At 39.8% G+C, this 22,096-nt stretch overlaps 3 protein-coding genes across 10 annotated transcripts in view; 1 reads left to right on the top strand and 2 right to left on the bottom strand.

The window, feature by feature from the left end:
- Positions 1-18,025, top strand: part of LOC126375192 (bifunctional glutamate/proline--tRNA ligase) — a 56,921-nt gene extending 38,896 nt beyond the window's left edge. For 2 of the 8 annotated variants that reach the window (XM_050022063.1, XM_050022064.1), the window contains 15 exons: positions 302-505; positions 1,363-1,578; positions 5,127-5,285; positions 6,461-6,661; positions 7,061-7,234; positions 8,254-8,377; positions 8,485-8,633; positions 9,599-9,799; positions 10,536-10,653; positions 12,700-12,839; positions 13,922-14,048; positions 14,539-14,780; positions 15,646-15,806; positions 16,862-17,005; positions 17,772-18,025. In XM_050022063.1, coding sequence (XP_049878020.1) covers positions 302-505; positions 1,363-1,578; positions 5,127-5,285; positions 6,461-6,661; positions 7,061-7,234; positions 8,254-8,377; positions 8,485-8,633; positions 9,599-9,799; positions 10,536-10,653; positions 12,700-12,839; positions 13,922-14,048; positions 14,539-14,780; positions 15,646-15,806; positions 16,862-17,005; positions 17,772-17,937 — 2,526 coding nt within the window. In that variant the 3' untranslated portion in view covers positions 17,938-18,025. The remainder of the gene's footprint in view (positions 1-301; positions 506-1,362; positions 1,579-5,126; positions 5,286-6,460; positions 6,662-7,060; positions 7,235-8,253; positions 8,378-8,484; positions 8,634-9,598; positions 9,800-10,535; positions 10,654-12,699; positions 12,840-13,921; positions 14,049-14,538; positions 14,781-15,645; positions 15,807-16,861; positions 17,006-17,771) is intronic. The other 6 variants (XM_050022066.1, XM_050022067.1, XM_050022065.1 and 3 more) reach the window with 6 other exon arrangements.
- Positions 18,026-18,485: 460 nt separating this feature from the next.
- On the bottom strand, positions 18,486-19,352 carry LOC126375219 (uncharacterized). Its single transcript, XM_050022117.1, has one exon. The coding sequence runs from the start codon at positions 19,288-19,290 to the stop codon at positions 18,610-18,612; it is 681 nt and encodes a 226-aa protein (XP_049878074.1). The 5' UTR covers positions 19,291-19,352; the 3' UTR covers positions 18,486-18,609.
- A 1,821-nt stretch (positions 19,353-21,173) lies between these two features.
- On the bottom strand, positions 21,174-21,818 carry LOC126375095 (uncharacterized). The gene has a single exon (XM_050021938.1). The coding sequence runs from the start codon at positions 21,816-21,818 to the stop codon at positions 21,174-21,176; it is 645 nt and encodes a 214-aa protein (XP_049877895.1).
- Between the last annotated feature and the right edge of the window lie 278 nt (positions 21,819-22,096).

Here is a 22,096-nt window from a genome sequence, read left to right on the forward strand (position 1 = left end):
ATTTTTTGGAATGCGCCTGCAAAGAAAAGTATGTTACCAAGATAAAGAGAACCACTAAATAGTCCTCTACAGACACATCTTTATATGATGTTTTAAAATATTTATTGGCGTTATAATTTTAAAGATGTTAAATCCGATAAATCGAGAAAATGTCTTTTTATTGTCGATAAAAAAGAAGAACGACCCAACTATGTTACTTAATGAATAAAGATATTTTTGAATTTGAATTATCTGACTTAACAGTCACAGTTCCTATGAAAGACTTTCCGATATTTATTAACAAATTTTTATCTTTGTTTAGGACTGGAAGCCAGGTGCAAATCCTCCCGCGACAGCTTCAGCTCCAAGTGCTGGCGGTGACGCTGCCAAGTTGAACGAGGAGATCACCAAGCAGGGCGACCTTGTCCGGACTCTGAAGTCCGCCAAGGCTGAGAAGGCCAAGGTGGACGAGGCCGTCAAGGCTTTATTGGAACTGAAGGCCAAGTACAAGGCAGCTTCTGGACAGGTATTAACATAGTTCAAATACGAATCTATTGAGAAGCTATTCTAAGCTCTATTAAATAAAGAGCAAATAAAGAGTATTTCTATTTCTATTTCTATTTAATACCAGCGCCGCGGCCCGTGCTAAGCACGTGTCACGGCATTATGCTGAGGGAGATCCTTTTTTTATTTTGGGCGCCTCCATTGTGTATTTAATGTCTGTAATTATTTGTCTTTTTGTCTTTGTTTTTTTTTTAATTTTGTGTAATTTAAGTTTGTAAATGTGGCGTCCAATATGGAAATACATATTTTCTTTCTTTCTTATTTCGAACGCTGGACAAGCGAACCAGTGGCTGGGGTTTTGTATGAAACCATAAACAAAATGCATATTCCGAAAGGGTCCCATTGAGCAGTTGTCCGGCAAACATTATCAAGGTTTTAGCTCACCTCGGACACTTCATACAAACAACCTTGTTTTACACAGACACCACACATTGACATTATCGTACACGCGCATCTGTGTGTGTGACGTCTGACGCCTTACGATTCAAGTCTATAATATGTTCGAGGGGGGGGTGAGGTAAACCTAGCTCAGACTCTGGTGGGGAGCGGAGAGTTGACGTTCTATACGTAGTTATTCCTTATTCTAAATAACTTGTCAATTTGCACTTCTATAAGCTCACGACTCACGACTATATCCCAATTGGGGAAGTCAGAGGTACATCCTTTCCAAGAAGAACTACGTACCCACACCTCACAGAGCTTTCTGTTAGACCTACAAAAATTGAGATTATCTAAAAACAATTTACGTACTTAAATAACTGAATAGGTAAGTCAGATTTAAGTTGAGTGACTAAAAATACGTGTTTTTATCTTCCTCAGGACTGGAAACCAGGTGCAAATCCACCTGCTTCAACCCCAGCGCCAGCCGCAACCCAAGTGGCCGGTGGTGACACTGCCAAGTTGAACGAGGAGATCACCAAGCAGGGCGACCTTGTCCGGACTCTGAAGTCCGCCAAGGCTGAGAAGGCCAAGGTGGACGAGGCCGTCAAGGTCTTATTGGAACTGAAGGCCAAGTACAAGGCAGCTACTGGACAGGTTTGTACATGTTTCAATGCTTTACTTGCCTAGTTGCCAAGACCTAACATTAGGGACTACGAATAATTGATTCAAGCGAGACCGAGTTTGTAGTATAATACAAATAAAAGAGCAAATGATTAAATATTATTATTTATTTATGTATCATCATCATCATCAGCCCATTAACGTCCCCACTGCTGGGGCACGGGCCTTCCCTATGGATGGATAGGGAGATCGGGCCTTAAACCACCACGCGGGCCCAGTGCGGATTGATGGTTATTAACAACTGCTAATGCAGCCGGGACCAACGGCTTAACGTGCCTTCCGAAGCACGGAGGAGCTCGATATGAAAACTTTTTTTTTGTGATCACCCATCCTATGACCAGCCTTTGCGAAAGTTGCTTTACTTCAACAATCGCAGACCGAGCGCGTTAACCGCTGCGCCACCGAGCTCCTTTATTTATGTATAAAATCTTAATACTAAATATACAATTTAGCAATGCCCTACAAAATTGTATTTGTAGATAAAAGTTAACATGATTTCGAACAAAAAATATTACAGTGACGATGTTTGCTGATTTTCTTTTGTTTTAATATGTCGATTGACGTCATATTTAGTGATGTTCTTTCTCTGTTAAGTTCTTTGTTCGCGTCGTTTTAAAATTAATAATTATGTGTTTAATGATTTGAATGATAGATTGATTGATTCTAATAGTATTTCGCCTTCTTCGGGTATGAATACCTCTTTAGCACATTTAACACCTTGTCTATGAGGAGGTAATATTTTACGCTTCTTTGTTGTTCCAAGAGCGAATAAAAAACATAGAACACTTTCAGCTGCTTGTCTTCCCGGGTGTGTCGTAAAATCCGACAGAAGAGTTGTATCCTTTCTAACATGATGGATAATTGTTATGGGCGATAGGCTGATCCCTATCACCATAAGATTTGTCATATCCATCCTAGGACTTCATATCAACCGGTCAACCGGTGACGTATCATTCGGTCACCGTCTAAAAACCTTTTGTTGGATATGGAGCTATATTCTTATGACGATTTTATGAAAAAATTATATTGTATTGTATTGTAATTACTTGAATGTCATCATCATCAGCCCATTAACGTCCCCACTGCTGGGGCACGGGCCTTCCCTATGGATGGATAGGGAGATCGGGCCTCAAACCATCACGCGGGCCCAGTGCGGATTGATGGTTATTAACGACTGCTAATGCAACCGGGACCAACGGGTTAACGTGCCTTCCGAAGCACGGAGGAGCTCGAGATGAAAACTTTTTTTTGTGGTCACCCATCCTATGACCGGCCTTTGCGAAAGTTGCTTAACTTCAACAATCGCAGACCGAGCGCGTTTACCGTTGCGCCACCGAGCTCCTCAAACTACTTGAATGTAATTTTATTTATTTTATACATAATTAATTTATTATTTATTAGCCATGACATTGTAATTAATTTATTATATTTTGACATTTTGATTTAATTTATTATTTTGACATTCTTTTATTATCATTTTCGACGATCATATTTATGTTGTTACCGTTTCATATTGTGTCTAAAATGTGTAAATAAATAAATGTGAAATAAATAAATCTAATCTAATCTAATCTAAACGGTGGCTGCAAATTGTGTTTAATATCTTGTTTGACTCTCATTCTATTAGGCATTGCGGGCGTCATGTGTAATATACCGGGTTGTAGCTGAAAATCAGCGATTTGCTCGAAAGGGCAAAAACTTGCGCTGAGCTATGACCGTTTTGCGCTGCTGCAGCACACATACATACCTGGCGTGTTTTAAACATTTTGTATGTGGTGTGTATTGTTGTTGATTTGTATTGTATGCATGTGTGTCTGTAGACCAAGTAAATCATTTATCTATCTATCTATCTATCTATACATCACTATTACTCGTTTTAACAGTTGAGTAAACAACTGATCGATTATGTATTATGAAATGTTCAGTCAATATTTTAATTTTGAATAGTATTACAGTTTCTCGGTTATAAAGTGTCAAAAGGTGCTTTGTATAAAGCAGGTATAAGGCTGCGTTCACCAAAAGCAATGTCGATGGCGTTGTACAGATTTAACGTGATAATTACCTATTTTCTCATTACTTGGGTACAAATTTTTTTAAAAAATATAATGTAATGCAGAAGCATATATAATAGTAAATGTTGCTTGATATTTAGGTCAGATTATCTATAGAATTATGTTGCTACCTATAGCTTCTTCCGGCCAAGTGGTTAATGCCATCTGCGGAAAATCTACAATAATAATAATAAGAAGAATCTTTATTTCGCACCACAACTCAACATAAGGAAATATGAAATGTGACAATATAAGTAGATGACAATGGTAAATATAAAACTATTAACTAAATGTTCAGTTGTGGCAGACTGGTGCCCGAGCTAGGCAGTGAGCCTGTGTTACAGGTCACCAGGCCTCCACTCCTGACCGCGTCATGCAACACGGTTTAGTGATGACATTCTCAATACAATGTGATAGATGTCCAACCATTTAAAGTGCGAAAACAATATTATGGTAAGAAAATAAGAAATATACGTAAGTAGTTTAAAAATAATAATAATAACAAAAAAATAAAAAAAGAAAAGTATGAGTGTGTGTGAGTGTGAGTGTGTGTGAGTGTGAGTGTGTGTGTGTGTGTGTGTATGTGTGTGTGTACGTGTGTGTGTGTGTGTGTGTGTGTGTGTGTGTGTGTGTGTGTGTGTGTGTGTGTGTGTGTGTGTGTGTGTGTGTGCGCGCGTGTGTGTGTGTGTGTGTGTGTGTGTGTGTGTGTGTGTGTGCGATACAATAAGTCACGTCAAAAAATATATATATATTGCTTCTCTTTATTTTGATCAGAATAATAATGGGTGGAAGATGCGTTGTGCCTGGGTGTAATGAAAAGGTTATATATCGAAAAACAAAGATAAAATATGCCATATGCATATTCTCTCTGTTGTCCATGAAATTAGAAGGTTAAACGAAGGATTTTTTTTACAACGCCATCTATATTGTTTATGAGAAACGTAGCCTGGAAACTCCCTCATTCCATCGAACCATCCTCATATGGACTACATTCGTGTATTCTGAAGAACAATGTTTCTAACATTTATCTGAGGAGCTCGGTGGCGCAGCGGTAAACGCGCTCGGTCTGCGATTGTTGAAGTTTACCAACTTTCGCAAAGGCCGATCATAGGATGGGTGACCACAAAAAAAAAGTTTTCATCTCGAGCTCCTGCGTGCTTCGGAAGGCACGTCAAGCCGTTGGTCTCGGCTGCATTAGCAGTCGTTAATAACCACCAATCCGCACTGGGCCTGCGTGGTGGTTTAAGGCCCGATCTGCCTATCCATCCATAGGGAAGGCCCGTGGCCCCGCAGTGGGGACGTTAATGGGCTGGTGATGAACATTTATCTTAAGTGCAGTTTTCACTAACACAGTTGGGTACTTACGTAGTTCATCTTGCGATGGATGTGCATCTGACTACCCCAATTGGAATATAGTCGTGAGCTTATGTTATGTTTATGTTGTTTTTAACCGTCACCGGTTGTGTCCAGGACTGGAAGCCGGGTACAGCCCCCGCCGCATCGCCCGCCGCTGCGCCCACGCAGGGAAACAACCAAACCGCTGCGCTGCTCAAACAGATCGCCGCGCAGGGAGACAAGGTGCGCAAGCTGAAAGGCGAAAAGGCTGATAAATCTACGGTTGATATTGAGGTAATGAGTTTTTGTTTTATTTATTTGATATTGTTACTCGATTGTCTCAGTATGAAGTACTGAGGACAGAAGAGGCAAGATGATTAGACAATTAATAAGACACGATGAATGTATTCAAACATCATAGAAGGAAAGAGAGGAAGGGGAAGACCAAGACGAGCTTAAACATGGAACAGATTAAACAGAAGGAAGGAAGTAAAAGAATCGGCCCTTGATATACAAGAGTGGTTCTCCATTCTGGCGGTCAAAGCGGGGGCACTGAAGCAATTTATTTAAACAAGCTATATCTGCTATTTGACATTTTGTTATCATTGTGCACTTACTTTTTTTGTTTTGGTTTTCCCCGAAGGGCAAGGCAAAGGGAACTATGCCCATACAGCCATGTTTTACGTATTTTTTTCTTGATGATTAATGAAATGATAAGGTTGCCTGGCAGAAATTGCTGTTTAGCAATAAGGCCGCCTATTGTGCTTATGTTTTATTCGTATGTTTATGTCCTTTGTATATGTTGTTGTGCAATAAAGTATTATTGATTGATTGATTGAATGATGAAAGGTGATGATGATGAAACCTAAGCCCCCACCCTCGGAGCAGACTCCTACTCCGAACCCCAAACGAATTAACTCAAAAGTCCGCATACACTTTCGAGTTATGAAGCGGCTTGTTGGCACGAAGCGAAAATAGATAGATACACTTTGTTTATTGAATATTCCGATATAACAACAATGTCGCTAATATTTTCGAACTAACTTAACGCGATTATTAACCACAAAATACCACTTCGTATTAATTATTTAGATTATTCAATGCAGAAAGCAACTGTCCCGTTCCCCTTCCCGCCAAAAAGTCCTTTGTGCACTTACTTTTATATGCGCAAATGTCAAAAAGCAATATAGATTTTTTAGATGAAGTCAATGCCTGCCTTTTTAGGCCCTCTGTTATCATTCAGTGTCCTTTATGTTTTGTTTATATGCAATAACAGTTTTTGTAATGTATTGTTAAATTAAGAACAAGAACAAGAATGGAGAATGCTACATAGACAAGAGCGTGTCTCTTAAATTAGTGATAATGTTAAATTAAATCAACTAAAATTTTTACACTTAATTACGTTCAGCTGCGAATTACGATATTCTGTTTCATACCACATTGATTAAGTGTCCTAAATCAACCCATAGGTGAAGAATCTCCTAAACCTGAAAGCCCAATACAAGGCAATAACGGGCGTGGATTGGACGCCGAACGCAGCGAAGGAAGCAACGCCGCCGAAGGAAGCGAGCGCAGCAATGAACGGAGCGGACGCAGCCGCCGCGCTCGCTGCGGAGGTCGCCAAGCAAGGGGACCTTGTTAGAGATCTCAAGGCTAAGAAGGCTGATAAGGTATAAATAATTAATAAAAAAATAGGCTTAATAAAAATTATTAATAATTCAGACATTACATATTATTACATCAATATTCCGTCGCTTTTTGTGAAAACGACGTAACGTTAAACTATTTTATTATTATTTATTTGTATGTCGTTATTATTACCTGCTCATTTCACCTACTTCAAATACATACATACATAATTAAAGACTTTTTTGTTATTATAGCACTCACCCGTGCGTACGCGCATGGTTTTTCGACATAATTTTCTCTTTGTGATACTTACATAAGATCATGTCTATTTTCCGTTAGGGTAACCAGAGGGCAAGGAATTCCATTTACTACGACCCTGACACACCACAACTACACAAAAAAAAAAAACAAAACAAAAAGTATGTTTTTAATTTCCCCAGGCAACCGTAGACGCCGAAGTAAAGAAACTTCTAGAATTGAAGGCTAAATATCAGGAGCAGACTGGCACTGCGTACGCGCCGCCCAGCCAGCCGCGCGAGGCCAAGCCTAAGGAGAAGAAAGAAGCTAAGCCTAAGGATGCTAAACCTAAGGAGGCCAAGAAGCCTAAGGAACAGGTTTGTTTTTGTATTTTTTGCGTTTCAGTTTTGTGACAATTGGGCAGTTTCCTAGGTCGAAAATAAATTAGAAAATCATAATTACTTATCTCCTGCAAGTCTAAAATTAATAAAACATAAATTACTTTTTTTCTATTTTATTTACTTCCGATAGCAGTCAAATGGAAGGACGTAACGTAAAACTTCGTTAATGAATGTTTGTTACAATATATAAAACTCACGCCCGTAATCCCTAATGGGGTGGGTAGAGCCACAAGTAATCAAAGACAACTTGCAGCCACTGTTGATACGATGTCGTAAGCTGGATATGATGAACCTTATGGTGATAAGGGATCAGCCTATCGCCCATAACATTAGCATTAACATTATGTTTGTTACAAAACATTGTTGATATGACAATCGCCATGAAAAATAAATATTTATAGGCGCCACGCAGCTGTGAGATCTAATATTCGAATCATACGAAAGAACAACGGCGTCCAATTTCAAAATTCGAACTGTCAAAAAATAAAAACAACGATCCCCGCGCTGCCTTCACCATTCAAGTCTAAACTATGTTCGAGGGGTTTGAGGTAAACCTACTCAGACGCTAGTGGGGGGCGGAGAGTTGCCGTTCTAAACGTAGTATTATTCCTTATTCTATGTCTAAACTATGTTCAAGGGGGTGAGGTAAACCTACTCAGACGCTGGTGGGGAGCGGAGAGTTGCGGCAAGTTGTGAAATTTAGGTTTTTTCCCATGTGTTATATAAATAAACATAACTAAAAATAGCAAGATTAACTATACCTACTCGTTTTGGTTATTTCGTTCCTAATAGGTAATATAAGTTTTCAATAAGTAGGTAAGTACATACATACATAAACAGCCTATATACGTCCCACTGCTGGGCACAGGCCTCCCCTCAATCAACCGGAGGGGGTATGGAGCATACTCCACCACGCTGCTCCAATGCAGGTTGGTGGACGTATTTTTACGGCTAATAACCGGGTAATTAACTATAAGTGTTTTCGTTCGTTTCAGTCACCTAAACCAGCGGCTCAGAAGGAGGAGTCATCAACAGGCGTCAAGAAAATCACCAGGCTAGGTCTTGAAGCCAGCAAAGACAAAGATCTGCCTGAGTGGTACTCACAGGTCATCACCAAATGTAAGTTTTACATAACGTAAGCTCACGACTATATCCCAATTGGGGTAAAACGAAGTGTCCGAGGTGCGGTTTAGTGTAATAATTGAATTTCATTTTCGTGATTGCAGCGGAGATGATTGACTACTACGACATCTCCGGGTGCTACATCCTGCGGCCGTGGTCGTACAGCATCTGGGACCGCATCCGCGCGTTCCTCAGCCCGCAGTTCCGCAAGCTCGGCGTCAAGGACGGCTACTTCCCCATCTTCGTCTCCAAGGTACATAACATACATAAACAGCCTATACATCGTATTCACGGTCACTTTATGAGTACATCACTTTATGAGTACGTCACTTCATGAGTACGTCACTTTATGAGTACGTCACTTTATGAGTACGTCACTTTATGAGTACGTCACTTTATGAGTACGTCACTTTATGAGTACGTCACTTTATGAGTACGTCACTTTATGAGTACGTCACTTTATGAGTACGTCACTTTATGAGTACGTCTCTTTATGAGTACGTCTCTTTATGAGTACGTCACTTTATGAGTACGTCTCTTTATGAGTACGTCACTTCATGAGTACGTCACTTCATGAGTACGTCACTTCATGAGTACGTCACTTCATGAGTACGTCACTTCATGAGTACGTCACTTCATGAGTACGTCACTTCATGAGTACGTCACTTCATGAGTACGTCACTTCATGAGTACGTCACTTCATGAGTACGTCACTTCATGAGTACGTCACTTCATGAGTACGTCACTTCATGAGTACGTCACTTCATGAGTACGTCACTTCATGAGTACGTCACTTCATGAGTACGTCACTTCATGAGTACGTCACTTCATGAGTACGTCACTTCATGAGTACGTCACTTCATGAGTACGTCACTTCATGAGTACGTCACTTTATGAGTACGTCACTTTATGAGTACGTCACTTTATGAGTACGTAACTTTCAGTGTTAGTTACGCTTTTGTACAGTCATTTTGCTCAGACGGTGAAAGAAAACAACGTGAGGAAACCTGCAAGTCTGAGAAGACTTCTCTCTTAGAAGACTTGTGAAGTCCTCAACCCGCATTAAACCAGCGTGGTGGACTATGGGAAACAGGAGACCCGACCGTATATGGGTGGGACGTATATGGGTTGGCATGATGATCAGTATTATATATTTTTTTCAGACACTGGAGAGTTTCCGTTCTATACGTAGTATTATTCCTTATTCTATGGTTACAGGCAGTGCTGGAGCGCGAGAAGACCCACATAGCCGACTTCGCCCCTGAAGTCGCGTGGGTGACGCACTCCGGGTCCTCGGAGCTGGCTGAACACATCGCCATCCGGCCCACCTCCGAGACAGCCATGTACCCCGCCTTCGCCAGGTGGATACAGAGCCACCGCGACCTGCCCTACAAGCTCAACCAGTGGAACAACGTTGTGGTAAGTCACATACTGCTACATGCCGGAGTTGCTATCGCCTAGTGTTGCCTATAGTACTTATAGGCCAATATCGATAGTCCATCTATCACAAACAAACAGCCAATATACGTTACACTACTGGGCACAAGCCTCCCCTTAATCAACCGGGTGAGGTATGGAGCATACCCCACCACCCTGCTCCACTGCGGGTATCAACCGGGAGTGTGGAGGTGTTTTTTATAGATGGGACCAACGGCTTAACGTGCTCTCCAATGCACGGATCATCTTACTTTTTCGGAGAATCAGGTGATTCAAACCTGCTATGTCCTTACTAAATAAAGGACAGTCTGTCCTCATTGGGAATCGAACCCGGACCTCCAGATCGTGAGCCTAACGCTCTAACCACTAGACCACGGAGGCCGATAGTCTATCGATAGTTTTGAACAAAAAACAATCGTATCGATAGCGCATTTAGAACGAATAATTAGCGGGATGATTCAGGCCATGATTCTGAGTTAATATCAAGTGGAATTTTCCGTCGCAAAATTCATGATATTTTTAAAAATCATTTTCAGTTCCATACTTTTGCGACGGAAAATTCCACTTGATATCAACTCAGAATCATAATCTGAATCATCCCTCAAAGTTTTCGTTGCGATGTCACTAACACTGTATTTAATGGATAGCTGAAGGTAGAATAAGTAAAGATATTAGTCTATGAAATCTTATTTGAATTATTAATTGTTCCCTAACTCAGCGATGGGAGTTCAAGCAGCCGCAGCCGTTCCTGCGCACGCGCGAGTTTCTCTGGCAGGAGGGGCACACCGCCTACCGCACCACCGAGGAGGCCGGCGAGGAGGTGCTGCAGATACTCGGTATTGTTAACCTACCACCACGTACCACGTCACCACCACACCACCTATCACATTGCTCTAACAGAAAGCTAGGTGACGTGTGGGTACTTCGTTCTTCACCTCTTGACTACGCCAATTGGGATATAGTTAGAGATATATTGGTATTGGGATATTGGTGTATACTAAGGTAGTCAGAAGTACATCCATCGTATCATTTGTTTGGTAAGGACTACATCACCTGATTGTCCGAAAAAGTAAGATGATTCCGTGCTTCGGAGGGCACGTTAAGCCGTTGGTCCCGGCTATTAGCTGTAAAAACACCTCCACCAACCCGCAGTGGAGCAGCGTGGTGGAGTATGCTCCATACCCCCTCCGGTTGATTGAGGGGAGGCCTGTGCCCAGCAGTGGGACGTATATAGGCTGTTTATGTACTACATACAGAACGGCAACTCTACGCTCTCCATCAGCGTTTGTGAACTAATCTGCCTCCTTGCGACTTCTAGTAAAACATAGCTCCCCACCATTTGTGTTGCATTGTGTGCAGTGCGCTCGCTTTATCGCAGCCCACTACTACCCTATTTTTTATTTTCTTTTTATATTTCTATATTATTTTGTGATTTTTTCTCATGTAAGCGAATATAATTCTTTATGAGAAATAAAGTACTTCTTAAACCCGAAGTAGCACACCTCACCGAGCTTTCTGTTAGACCAACGTGATAGTTACGTTGTTTTAAGTTTACGCGGTTATTATCATAATTAAAACACATAATTACGGGTTCTTACCGCGTTTAAATCAGGGATATGAGACTCCCGATATTTCGACACTGTTATCGGGAATAAGGGTAAGAACTCGTTATTATGTGTTTTCAACGTGATAGTTGGTGAGACGTATTTTGAGAGCCAACTGTGTTTTTAGTGAAAATTACACTTGAGATAAATTCCTAAGGACCTCGATACCGACCCCGCCGGCGTGGTCGACGATTTCCCTCATTCAGCGCTTATCGCTATCGACCCGCTAGGGTCGATTAATTCTTTCAAATATTTTTCCTCTCAGACGACGCCCTGAGCCGAGGTTCGCGCCCAACTGGGCACCCTCAGGCTGTTGTCTTAAACGTTGTACCGGGTGAGAGCCTTCAGCGCTCCCCATTTGTCCGGCCAAGTAGTTCAAGCACGTCAAAAAAAAAGAGATAAATTCATAATTCATTGGTGCAAGTCCAGTACCGGGCTTCGAACCGGCGCTCCAAAATTGAAAAACAAGCCGGTGAACCGCAGGTTAGCAGCCGGTAGCCCGGCGGCAGCAAACTGACCATCAGAGGTTCAAATCCTATTAGCATCCAGATTTTATCCATCTTTTGTGTCACGAAGACTTATTTAAATAAATATATAATAAAAAGAACCACAAACACAAATATTACTTACTATGTCGTATGTATGTTATTAGAAATCAGAATCATTTATTCAACGTAATTATCATGGAAAAACTTGTTGAAGGTCAATGTAACATTTTTGAATTTACGTCATTTCGCAAGGTGTTATGGCTGAGGAGAAGAAATGACAAGAAACTGCAACAGCGACACATCTTTTAAAAACCAATGAGGGTACATTACAAGTTGTTTAATAACTAGAGGAACACTCAATTTAAATTCAATACCTGATATTTTTATCATTTAGGTAGTCATTAATCTTATAATAAGTTTTTTTACACAAAGTAAGCTATTATTATGTCGTACTTCATCATCATCAGCCCATTAACGTCCCCACTGCTGGGGCACGGGCCTTCCCTATGTATGGATAGGGAGATCGGGCCTTAAACCACCACGCGGGTCCAGTGCGGATTGGTGGTTATTAACGACTGCTAATGCAGCCGGGACCAACGGCTTAACGTGCCTTCCGAAGCACGGAGGAGCTCGAGAAGAAAACTTTTTTTTTGTGGTGTCCCATCCTATGACCGGCCTTTGCGAAAGTTGCTTAACTTCAACAATCGCAGACCGAGCGCGTTTACCGCTGCGCCACCGAGCTCCTCATGTCGTACTTACCTCGCTCTATCTAATGTTCTTTTCACGACAGATCTATACGCGCAAGTGTACGAAGACCTCCTAGCGGTGCCGGTGATCAAAGGCCGAAAGACTGAGAAGGAGAAGTTCGCGGGCGGAGACTACACCACCACCGTGGAGGCCTACATACCCGCCAGCGGCCGCGGGATACAGGTGATTGTTATTCATCAGCCTATACAGGGTGCTAGTAACTTCGCAACGAAACCTTTGAGGGATGATTCAGACCATGATTTATTTATTTTCATGGGATAATCAACAATGATATGTTAACAATAGGTGTAGGTTAATTTCACATAAGTACATGTACAATCTACCACATTATCAACTTATTAGTTGATTCTGATTCTGAGTTGATATCAAGTGGAATTTTCCGTCGCAAAAGCATGGAACTGATAATTATTTAAAAAAGACACTAATCGTGAATTTTCCGATGGAAAAATCCACTTGATATTAACTCAGAATCATGGTCTGAATCATCCTCCTCAGTATTCGTTACGATGTCACTAACACCCTGTATATTTAGATAGAAAAGAATCGATCGGCCTGATCTCGACTGATACATCACTATGCTATTGAATCTCACAACACTAGATTCTGTACGGTCACGAGCATTAATATGTATACACTTTGGTACCATGTCAGATCAACTTTTTTGACAAATTGAACTGTAAGTCTCACTAAATGTCGAATATGTTAGTGCGACAGAGTCCTAAAGTGGGTACAGTCATGAGCAATATAATGTACTCACTTTAGGACTCTGTCGCACTAACATATTTGACATTTAGTGAGACTTACAGTTGAATTTGTCAAAAAAGTTAATGTGATATGGTACCAAAGTGTATACATATTAATGCTCATGACTGTACTTTGACAGATCTAACTAGTACCGCGCATTGGAGCTATTGTAAAATGTTATCTATATTGAAATATAACCACTAATTGGGTAGTTTCCTGTTCTAACTAGTCAAATCAGTTACTTTTAAACGTCAAAACACGAAATTACTATGGAATTTATATGGAAAAGCACACTGTGACGTCATAGAAAAAGTGACTTATTTTTAAGTTTTTCTTTATTAAAATTCATAAATTTGTTAAATAGAGAAAAGTAAACGTTTTTTGTCACCTTTAGATCGGTCTTTATTTAGAATTTCACAATTTATCTTTGACCTAGGTAACTACTCATTGTTGTAATGGAGGTAAATTGCATAAATAGTAAACATTGACGTTTGTTCCAGGGCGCAACCAGCCACCACCTGGGCCAGAACTTCTCGAAGATGTTCGAGGTCGTATACGACGACCCCGACACGCAGGAGAAGACCTACGTCTACCAGAACTCGTGGGGACTCACCACCAGGACCATCGGTAAGACCAGCTCTTGATAATATGTCTAGTTGTCTGTGAGTTGTCATTTTGGGAATTAAGACGTTGATTAAGCCAAAGTGACTGCAAGTTGTCTTCGGATTTCGGTTATACGGACCACCCTATGGGCGGAAGTTGTGTATAATGTGTATTGCTTTCCTTTCCGGCGAATAAGAAAATACGGGTATAACTTAAAATAAAATTAGGAGGTGTCTGCAGAAATAGGCTAGTTTCTAACTAGTCGAATCAGTTACTTTTTACTAAACCTCAAAACACAAAATTACTATGGAATTTGTATGAAAAAACACACTCTAATGTCATGGAAAAAGTGATAAAGTGTCGCACATATTATTACGTTGTTCTTGATTAAAATTCATAAGTAAGTTAACTAGAAAAAAGAGTACGTTTTTGTCACCTTTAGATCTGTCTTTCTTTAGTAAATCTTGCATCCAGTACACGACCCAATTGGGGCTAATATCAATTTATCTTACAGGAGTAATGGTGTTAGTCCATGGAGACGACCGCGGTCTGGTGTTGCCGCCGCGAGTGGCTGATATCCAAGCCATCGTAGTCCCTTGCGGCATCACGGCCTCGAGCACTCAGGAGGAGCGGAAGAAGCTCATAGACTCGTGCAAGGAGTTGGTGGACGAGCTGGTCGCAGGAGGCATCCGCGCTGAAGGAGATTATAGGGACAACTATTCGCCGGGGTGGAAATTCAACCATTGGGAGCTTAAGGTTGGTTTTTCTTTGTTTTCGTGGTACGTCAGTGATATACAGGGTGTTAGACGCCGTACTGAGGGGGATGCTCCAATACGGTACTTATACAGGGTGTCACTAACATCCGTACCGTACCGTAATTGAATATGAGCGATCAGAAAGTGGAGCGAAAAGTTAGAGCAGAAATAACGATGCATACTTACTCTGACATTGCATATATAAGTCGGCAATGATTGGCACGGTGGCGACGATGACCGAGTGGATTTGTATAACCCGACCGCGTTATGAATCACCACGCGCTACAGGTGCTCACACAATAACCGTACTTACGTAATTTTTGTAAATTTTATTAAATCCATATGCCGCAGCGTATTAATGTAATTACAGCTAAGCTAGTGTCAAGTTTCGCAGCGAGATGTCATATGGCTATTGGTCAAAACCCTCGCGCGGCGTGGTTGCCGTGCCGCGAGGGCTAGTTACCTTAAGATAACAATTAGGGTAGTTTCCAACTAGTCAAATCACGTATATACTAAACGTCAAAACACGAAATTACTATGGATTTTGTATGAAAAAAAAAACAACCTGTGACGTCATAGAAGAACATAGGAAACTGTCGCACATATTATTACATTTTCCTTTATTTAAAGTCGTAAATAAATTAAACAGAGAAAATAAAACGTTTACAATACAATACAAATACACTTTATTTCACCAAAATAAAAAGAAATAATTACAAAAAGTCTCTTAACGTTTTTGTTACCCTTAGGTCGGTCTATATTTAGTAATCAGAATTTCATAATTTATCTTTGCCTTAGGAAACTGGTATATTGGTATTGTCGACTGACATAGGCGTCCAACTAACTTACCTATTTTATTTCGAAAGGGCGTACCAATCCGCGTGGAGCTGGGCCCGAAAGACATGGCAAAGGGCGAGATAGTAGCGGTGCGACGGCTCAACGGCGACAAGCTGACACTGAAGCGCGCCGGCGCAGCCGCCGAGGTCGACGCCCTCTTGGAGAGGACCCAGAACGAGATGTTTGAACGGTAAGCTATGGTTTTTGCCATCGTATAGAGTTCATCCTCAACCCGTGTGAGACAAATTGAATCCACTTCACAATCACACACTGAACTCACACACACTCACTCCCTCACTTCACACACACATTCACTCCCTCACTTCACACACACAGACACTCCCTCACTTCACACACACTCACCCACTTCTTTTGAATCTCGCGTGCCTACCGCGTAAGCGCGAGAGAGACAGACAGTCCGCGCGCTTCCCTTTACTCGTTGGCGGCTTACGGACTAAAGTAAAACCCAAAGGGGATGAGGTCGGCGCTCGATATATATTGGTGCCAGGTGGAGAGTCACCATTCATAGTAACATAAACAGCAGGCCTCCCCTCAATCAACTGGAGGGGGTATGGAGCATACTCCACCACGCTGCTCCACTGCGGGTCCACCTCTATCCGTAATATTTACTCAATGCCTATAGTCTGTTTACGGAGACGAGCTAGTACTCAGAAAAGAACTCTGTGATTGGTAAGTGACCTAACGCTTAGGCCGCCTTCACATTGCGTGTGTGTTTTGAAGCTCAATCTGCACTTGCGCGGCGCAATTTGACATTTAAATATTTTTTTTTTTTTTTTTTGGTTTGGTTTTCCCCGAAGGGTAAGGCAAAGGGAACTATGCCCATACAGCCATGTCTGACGTATTTTTTTTCTTGATGATTAATGAAATGATGAAAGGTGATGATGATGAAACCTAAGCCCCCACCCTCGGAGTAGACTCCTACTCCGAACCCCAAACGAATTAACTCAAAAGTCCGCATAAACTTTTGAGTTATGAAGCGGCTTCCTGACACGAAGCGAAAATAGGCAGATACACTTTGTTTATTGAATACTCCAATATAATAACACTCGCGAATGTCTTCCGACTAACTTAATGCGATCATTAACCACAAAACACCACTTCGTATTAATTATTTAGATTATTCAATGAAGAAAGCAACTGTCCCGTTCCCGCCTCCCGCCAAAAACTGACATTTAAATAGTTGAACATAGATTAATTATTTATGACGTATGTACTAACTTGCAGGGCGACTAAGGAGCGCGACTCGCGCTTGTCGCTGGTGACCAAGTGGGAGGACTTCACGGACGCGCTGGAACGCAAGCACATCCTGCTCGCGCCCTTCTGCGGGGATATACCCTGCGAGGACAGCATCAAGAACGATAGCGCCAGGTAATTTAATTTATACCCGGAATTAGGATCATCGATAATAACAATTCTACTTGGTTGTACATAAAGAAGGACTTTCTAGAGTGGTTCTCCGAACAGCGGAAATCAATATCATTATCCTAGAACCTTGTGTCCTTTCGTAAATATCCAGTTAGGCCTTTGCGACGGAAAATGCCACTTGATATCGACACAGAAAATCATCCCCCTTACTATTCGTTACAATGTCACTAACATCATGTATGTAGCCAACTTTCGTAAGTTCTAATTGGATATTTGCATAAAGAATAGAATAGTTTATTTGCCAGAAAACAGTATAATAAGATGTTGTTACAATTTTATGTCCAGTGTTTTCAGCTTACACGTAAGCATGCAAAAATCAAATCGTCGCCAATATATAAAAAAATAATAATAACTATAATAACAATGATAATACAATTAAAATTAAATAAAATTAAAAATGTTAAAGTCCGAATTTGAAATTTAAAAATTCATTTACACTATAGAAGCATTTACACTATAAAGACAAGATTCTAGAATATTTTTTGGATTACAGTAATGCTTCTGGCCAATGATCTTCAAAGATCCACCCTCTAGTCTAACCACCAGGAACGGGATTTATTCTAGTTAGTTTTATATCAATTTGCTGATTTCTCTGGGAGTAAAACAAACCTTAACAGCATATTGTCTGTCTACTAGCTATAAAATTTTATTTATATTTAATTTTATACCATTCACCTGTTTATATTTACTAAGAATGAATTCTGAACAGGACGGATGACGACCCTACAACCGACGTGAAGGCTCCAGCGATGGGAGCCAAGTCTCTCTGCATCCCGTTCAAGCCTCCTCGTGAGCTCACTGCCTCTGACAGATGCATCCACCCCGCATGCAAGAATAAACCCAAGTTCTTTACACTCTTCGGACGAAGCTACTAATGTCTTCCAACATAATACATTGTTGATTTTTGCTAAGAAGTAAAAAGTGTATTTTATAATAATAAATAAAATAATTTATTAATTCATATTTCTTTGTTTGATTATAACTTTAGAATACTGTCTTTTCATGCAATGGGCTTATTATCTATCAGGTGTGGTGCATACAGAAAATGACTGCATATTGTCTTATGATTAATGTTCTGCCCGCTCAAATTGCAAAAAAAATAATAATAGTGTGTGTGTAAAAGTGTAGTACAGGGGTTCTCAAAACTTTAGAACAGAAAACCACTTACACAGCCCAGCTTTTACATATCAAATGATTACTAATCCAAAGGGCCATGTGATGAATGAAAATAAGTTTGGTATTATGTCCATCAGACAATAATGTAGTTAAAACCTAGTGTTTTCCACAGAACCCACTGTAGTAATCTACACCAGTGACATCATTCACTAACACTTTACTAACTAGAAAACTAGAAAATTCACACATTACAAAAGTGTATAAAAATATGAGTTGATTAATTGTTGTTAATATAAATGAAGCCAACTTAGCTGATCACCAATTTATTCCAAATCATTACTTTGTACTTGATCATTTAAACACAATTCAACAAAATTACATTTCTAGTTTTAGGTAGCAACTGCAACATAGGCACTTATATTTGAGGTATTTCAGTCCAATTCATTGTCTTGAGTGCAAGATTGTAGCTCTTGCAGGTTTTGTTCCAATAATTGAATCCTTCTCTTTTTTGTATTCAACAACTGGACAAATTTTCCATAAACTGACATTTCTAGGGATGTCTTCATGTTCATAAATTTCTCCAGTTCAGTCCTGCTCTGCTGCAGTTCTGTACTCAACATGTGAATATTCATATCATAGGCTTGAAGTTGTAGTTTGAGATCTTTGTTTTCTTGTAGTAGTATGTCTATGAGTGAATCTTTATTTTCCTTCGACTGGTCCTGGTGCACGGGGACGGAACCGTGAACCAGTAGAACCTCTCCATCAAACTTTTTCTTCCAACTAAAAGTCGCCGATGTCGGATTATCGGGAAGAGGTACAAAATCGTATACAAACATTTTATTGCTCTGCGAAAGACAATCCTTAACACTTTCCCGATATTGTTCTACAGTTTCATCGACTTCATTCCTAAAAATCTCCGCGAATTCATTGGAAAATCTCCCGGTCCAGCAGTAATTTCCATCATACAATTTTATGTGAAATAAGTCGTGTTCGTTTTCTTTCCAGTCAAACTTACCATAATAAAATTTCCCTCTGATGTTGTATTTGGCGATACATATATTATTGTCCATTTTCATTAAAAATTTAGTGGTTTTAGGAGATTTTTTCGACATTATTTTGTCATTTTATTGCAACTTGAGTTTGTTTTGTTTTGTGATGCTGTCATTGTGACAGCAGCCGTATCGTTCTGAAACAAGAAGTAACTTAGAACATAACAAGACTTTTAGTTTATGCGGACTTTTGAGTTAATTCGTTTGGGGTTCGGAGTAGGAGTCTACTCCGAGGGTGGGGGCTTAGGTTTCATCATCATCATCTTTCATCATTTCATCAATCATCAAGAAAAAAAATACGTAAGACATGGCTGTATGGGCATAGTTCCCTTTGCCTTACCCTTCGGGGAAAACCAAAACAAAAAAAAAAAAAAAATAACAAGACTTTTAGTTTTTTTGCTTGAGTGTTGCTCTAGGCTTCGGGCCTTTGGGCTTTTTGGCGGGATCGTGAACGACATGGTTGTGGTTGGTTAGTGATCTGATTCTGATAAAGTTACTCGGGAAACATTCGAATATTCAATAAACAAAGTGTACCGCTGTGTACCTATCGATTTTCGCTTCGTGCCAAGAAGCTGCGAAATAACCAAACAACAAATAACTCTGAGGGTAGGGCTTTGTCATCCATTATCGTTTCATTTATCATCATCAGGAAAAATAAAAGTAGTTCTTGCTCTATATTTGGACCAGATACGTAAATAATTATGTTGCTACCTATATTGCTTCGATCAGAATAGTAATGGGCGGAAAATGTGTTTGTGTACCTCTGTGATATAATTTAACTAGGGTCATCATTTATACCCAAAAGCAAAGATATAAGATGCAATAGAAGTTAAACGAAGGCAGCCCACAGTACCGTACCGTAAGGCTGTACAGCGCCATCTATGTTTTGAGGAATACAGGGTGTAACGGAACGGGGGTATCAACCCGAAGTGTGCCTACTCTGTCACTATCTACAAATCACATGCGAGAGTATTGGCCGCCTAAATTCATATTTGCATTAGTTATGAGCAATTGAATTCCAGGTCTTCATGTAATAAATTCAAATTTGCACAACACTACGTAGCAATCAGCTGTTCAAGGTATTTAACTTTTGAGTGAACGGCTACCACCTCTTTTATTTATGCCTGCCCTAGTAAAGGATAAACGTGCCAGTGATGGCCATATTAATCAATATTTTTTAAATTGTTTTGTTTCATCCTTGTAAGGCCAAGATTTCCAGACACAATAGTTAAAAAGCAATGGGCTTTGGTCCCGGTTACTGCTTACTGATGTAATAAGTAGTCGTTACATGAGCCATGTCAGGGGCATTTGGCGGCTCAATAATAACCCTCGCACCAGGATTGACGAGGTTGGTTATCCACCTCACAACCAATAGGATAGAACAAGATGTGAACATGCATAAATCACGGCCTGGAAAGCCTGGAAATATAATAAATAATATAATAAATATAATAAATATAAAATAAAATAATAAATATACATAGCCTGGAAAGTCCCTCATAAGTAAACGAATACTGGGGATCGAACCGGCAATAGGTACCTCTACTTGAAACGCAAGCCGGAAAACCACACGACCTTAGTGAGATATAATATTATGTACGTTTTAGATACCTAGGTAAATAAATAATTGAATTGTAAATATTTCTTGTGCAAATAATGTGCTTAATTATTTATTGTTCGTTTGAATAAAATATACAATATTTGTTGCATAACACGACCTTCAATTACAGAAAAGTTCATAAATCGAATCATAATTTAATTTTTGGTGTTCTATAATTCATCACGTTCCTACTTAATTACTCTATTTATGTTAGACTTCACATAATTTGAGTTTTTTGGTTTACACTCGAATTTCATACAAAGTAAGTAAATAGACGTTTGAAACCAAAAAACTATTGAAGTACTTTTACTAATTACAAAATGCGGCCGCTATAGAATTACCCCACTTATTGCAGGATCACCTCACCCCTCGTCGGCGACTTTTCGCTTTTTATGCTTTTTTCGCCTTTTAGTTTCGAATTAAGTTTATCATTTACGTTTTCTAACTTATTTTTCTTTGTATTTACTAAGTTAAGAAATTTTTCACAAAGTGACTTTTCCATCTCTATTTTCAAATTCAAGAATTCCTCCGTATCTTTTAGACATTGTTGAAAGTCCGTTTTGATCGTATGGTACTTGGAGTGGTAATCTTTGACTTTGTCTTTTAAGTTTTTATTTATTGCCAGTAGTACTTCAACTAAATTTGGGTGTTTTTCTGTAGGAGTAGTTTCTACTGGTAAAAATCCTTCTAAGATGAGTGAATCGTTCATTCTTCGTTTCCAATAGAAGAAACCACTTTTCATCTCGTATACATAGTCTTCGTTGTACTGTGATAAACAGCGACGGACTTTGTCAAAGTATTCTTCTCCGCTCAAGTGCAAGTTCTTACTAAACCCATACATACGGTTTTTGGAGAACCTGCCTTTCCAGAGTTTGCCGTCGCTTGTGTACAAATACATTTCAAATGCATTCAATTTCCATTCGATAAGGAGGTAGCTGCGTTCATCGTCAACGTATAATTTAGTAATAGTAAGAGCTTCACATAAATCCATGTCTTGGCGACAATTTTCAAGTTATATGAGTTCATTGGTCAGATATATTTTTTAATTTTCTCCATAATGTTGTAAAGATTACAAATAATTTGAATTTGCCATTACAAATTTTGAATAACAAAATCTTGAATAACAATTGAGACGTTACGTCAAAGTTACTTTAAGCCGCCATGATTTCATTAGAATCTCAAAAGAAAGTAAATGTATCCTAGTTTATGGACAATTATAAAAAATAAACAAGGATATACTTAGGGTGTTAGTGACATTGTGACGAATAC

Source organism: Pectinophora gossypiella, chromosome 18, assembly GCF_024362695.1.
Source record: "Pectinophora gossypiella chromosome 18, ilPecGoss1.1, whole genome shotgun sequence".
Taxonomy (NCBI): domain Eukaryota; kingdom Metazoa; phylum Arthropoda; class Insecta; order Lepidoptera; family Gelechiidae; genus Pectinophora; species Pectinophora gossypiella.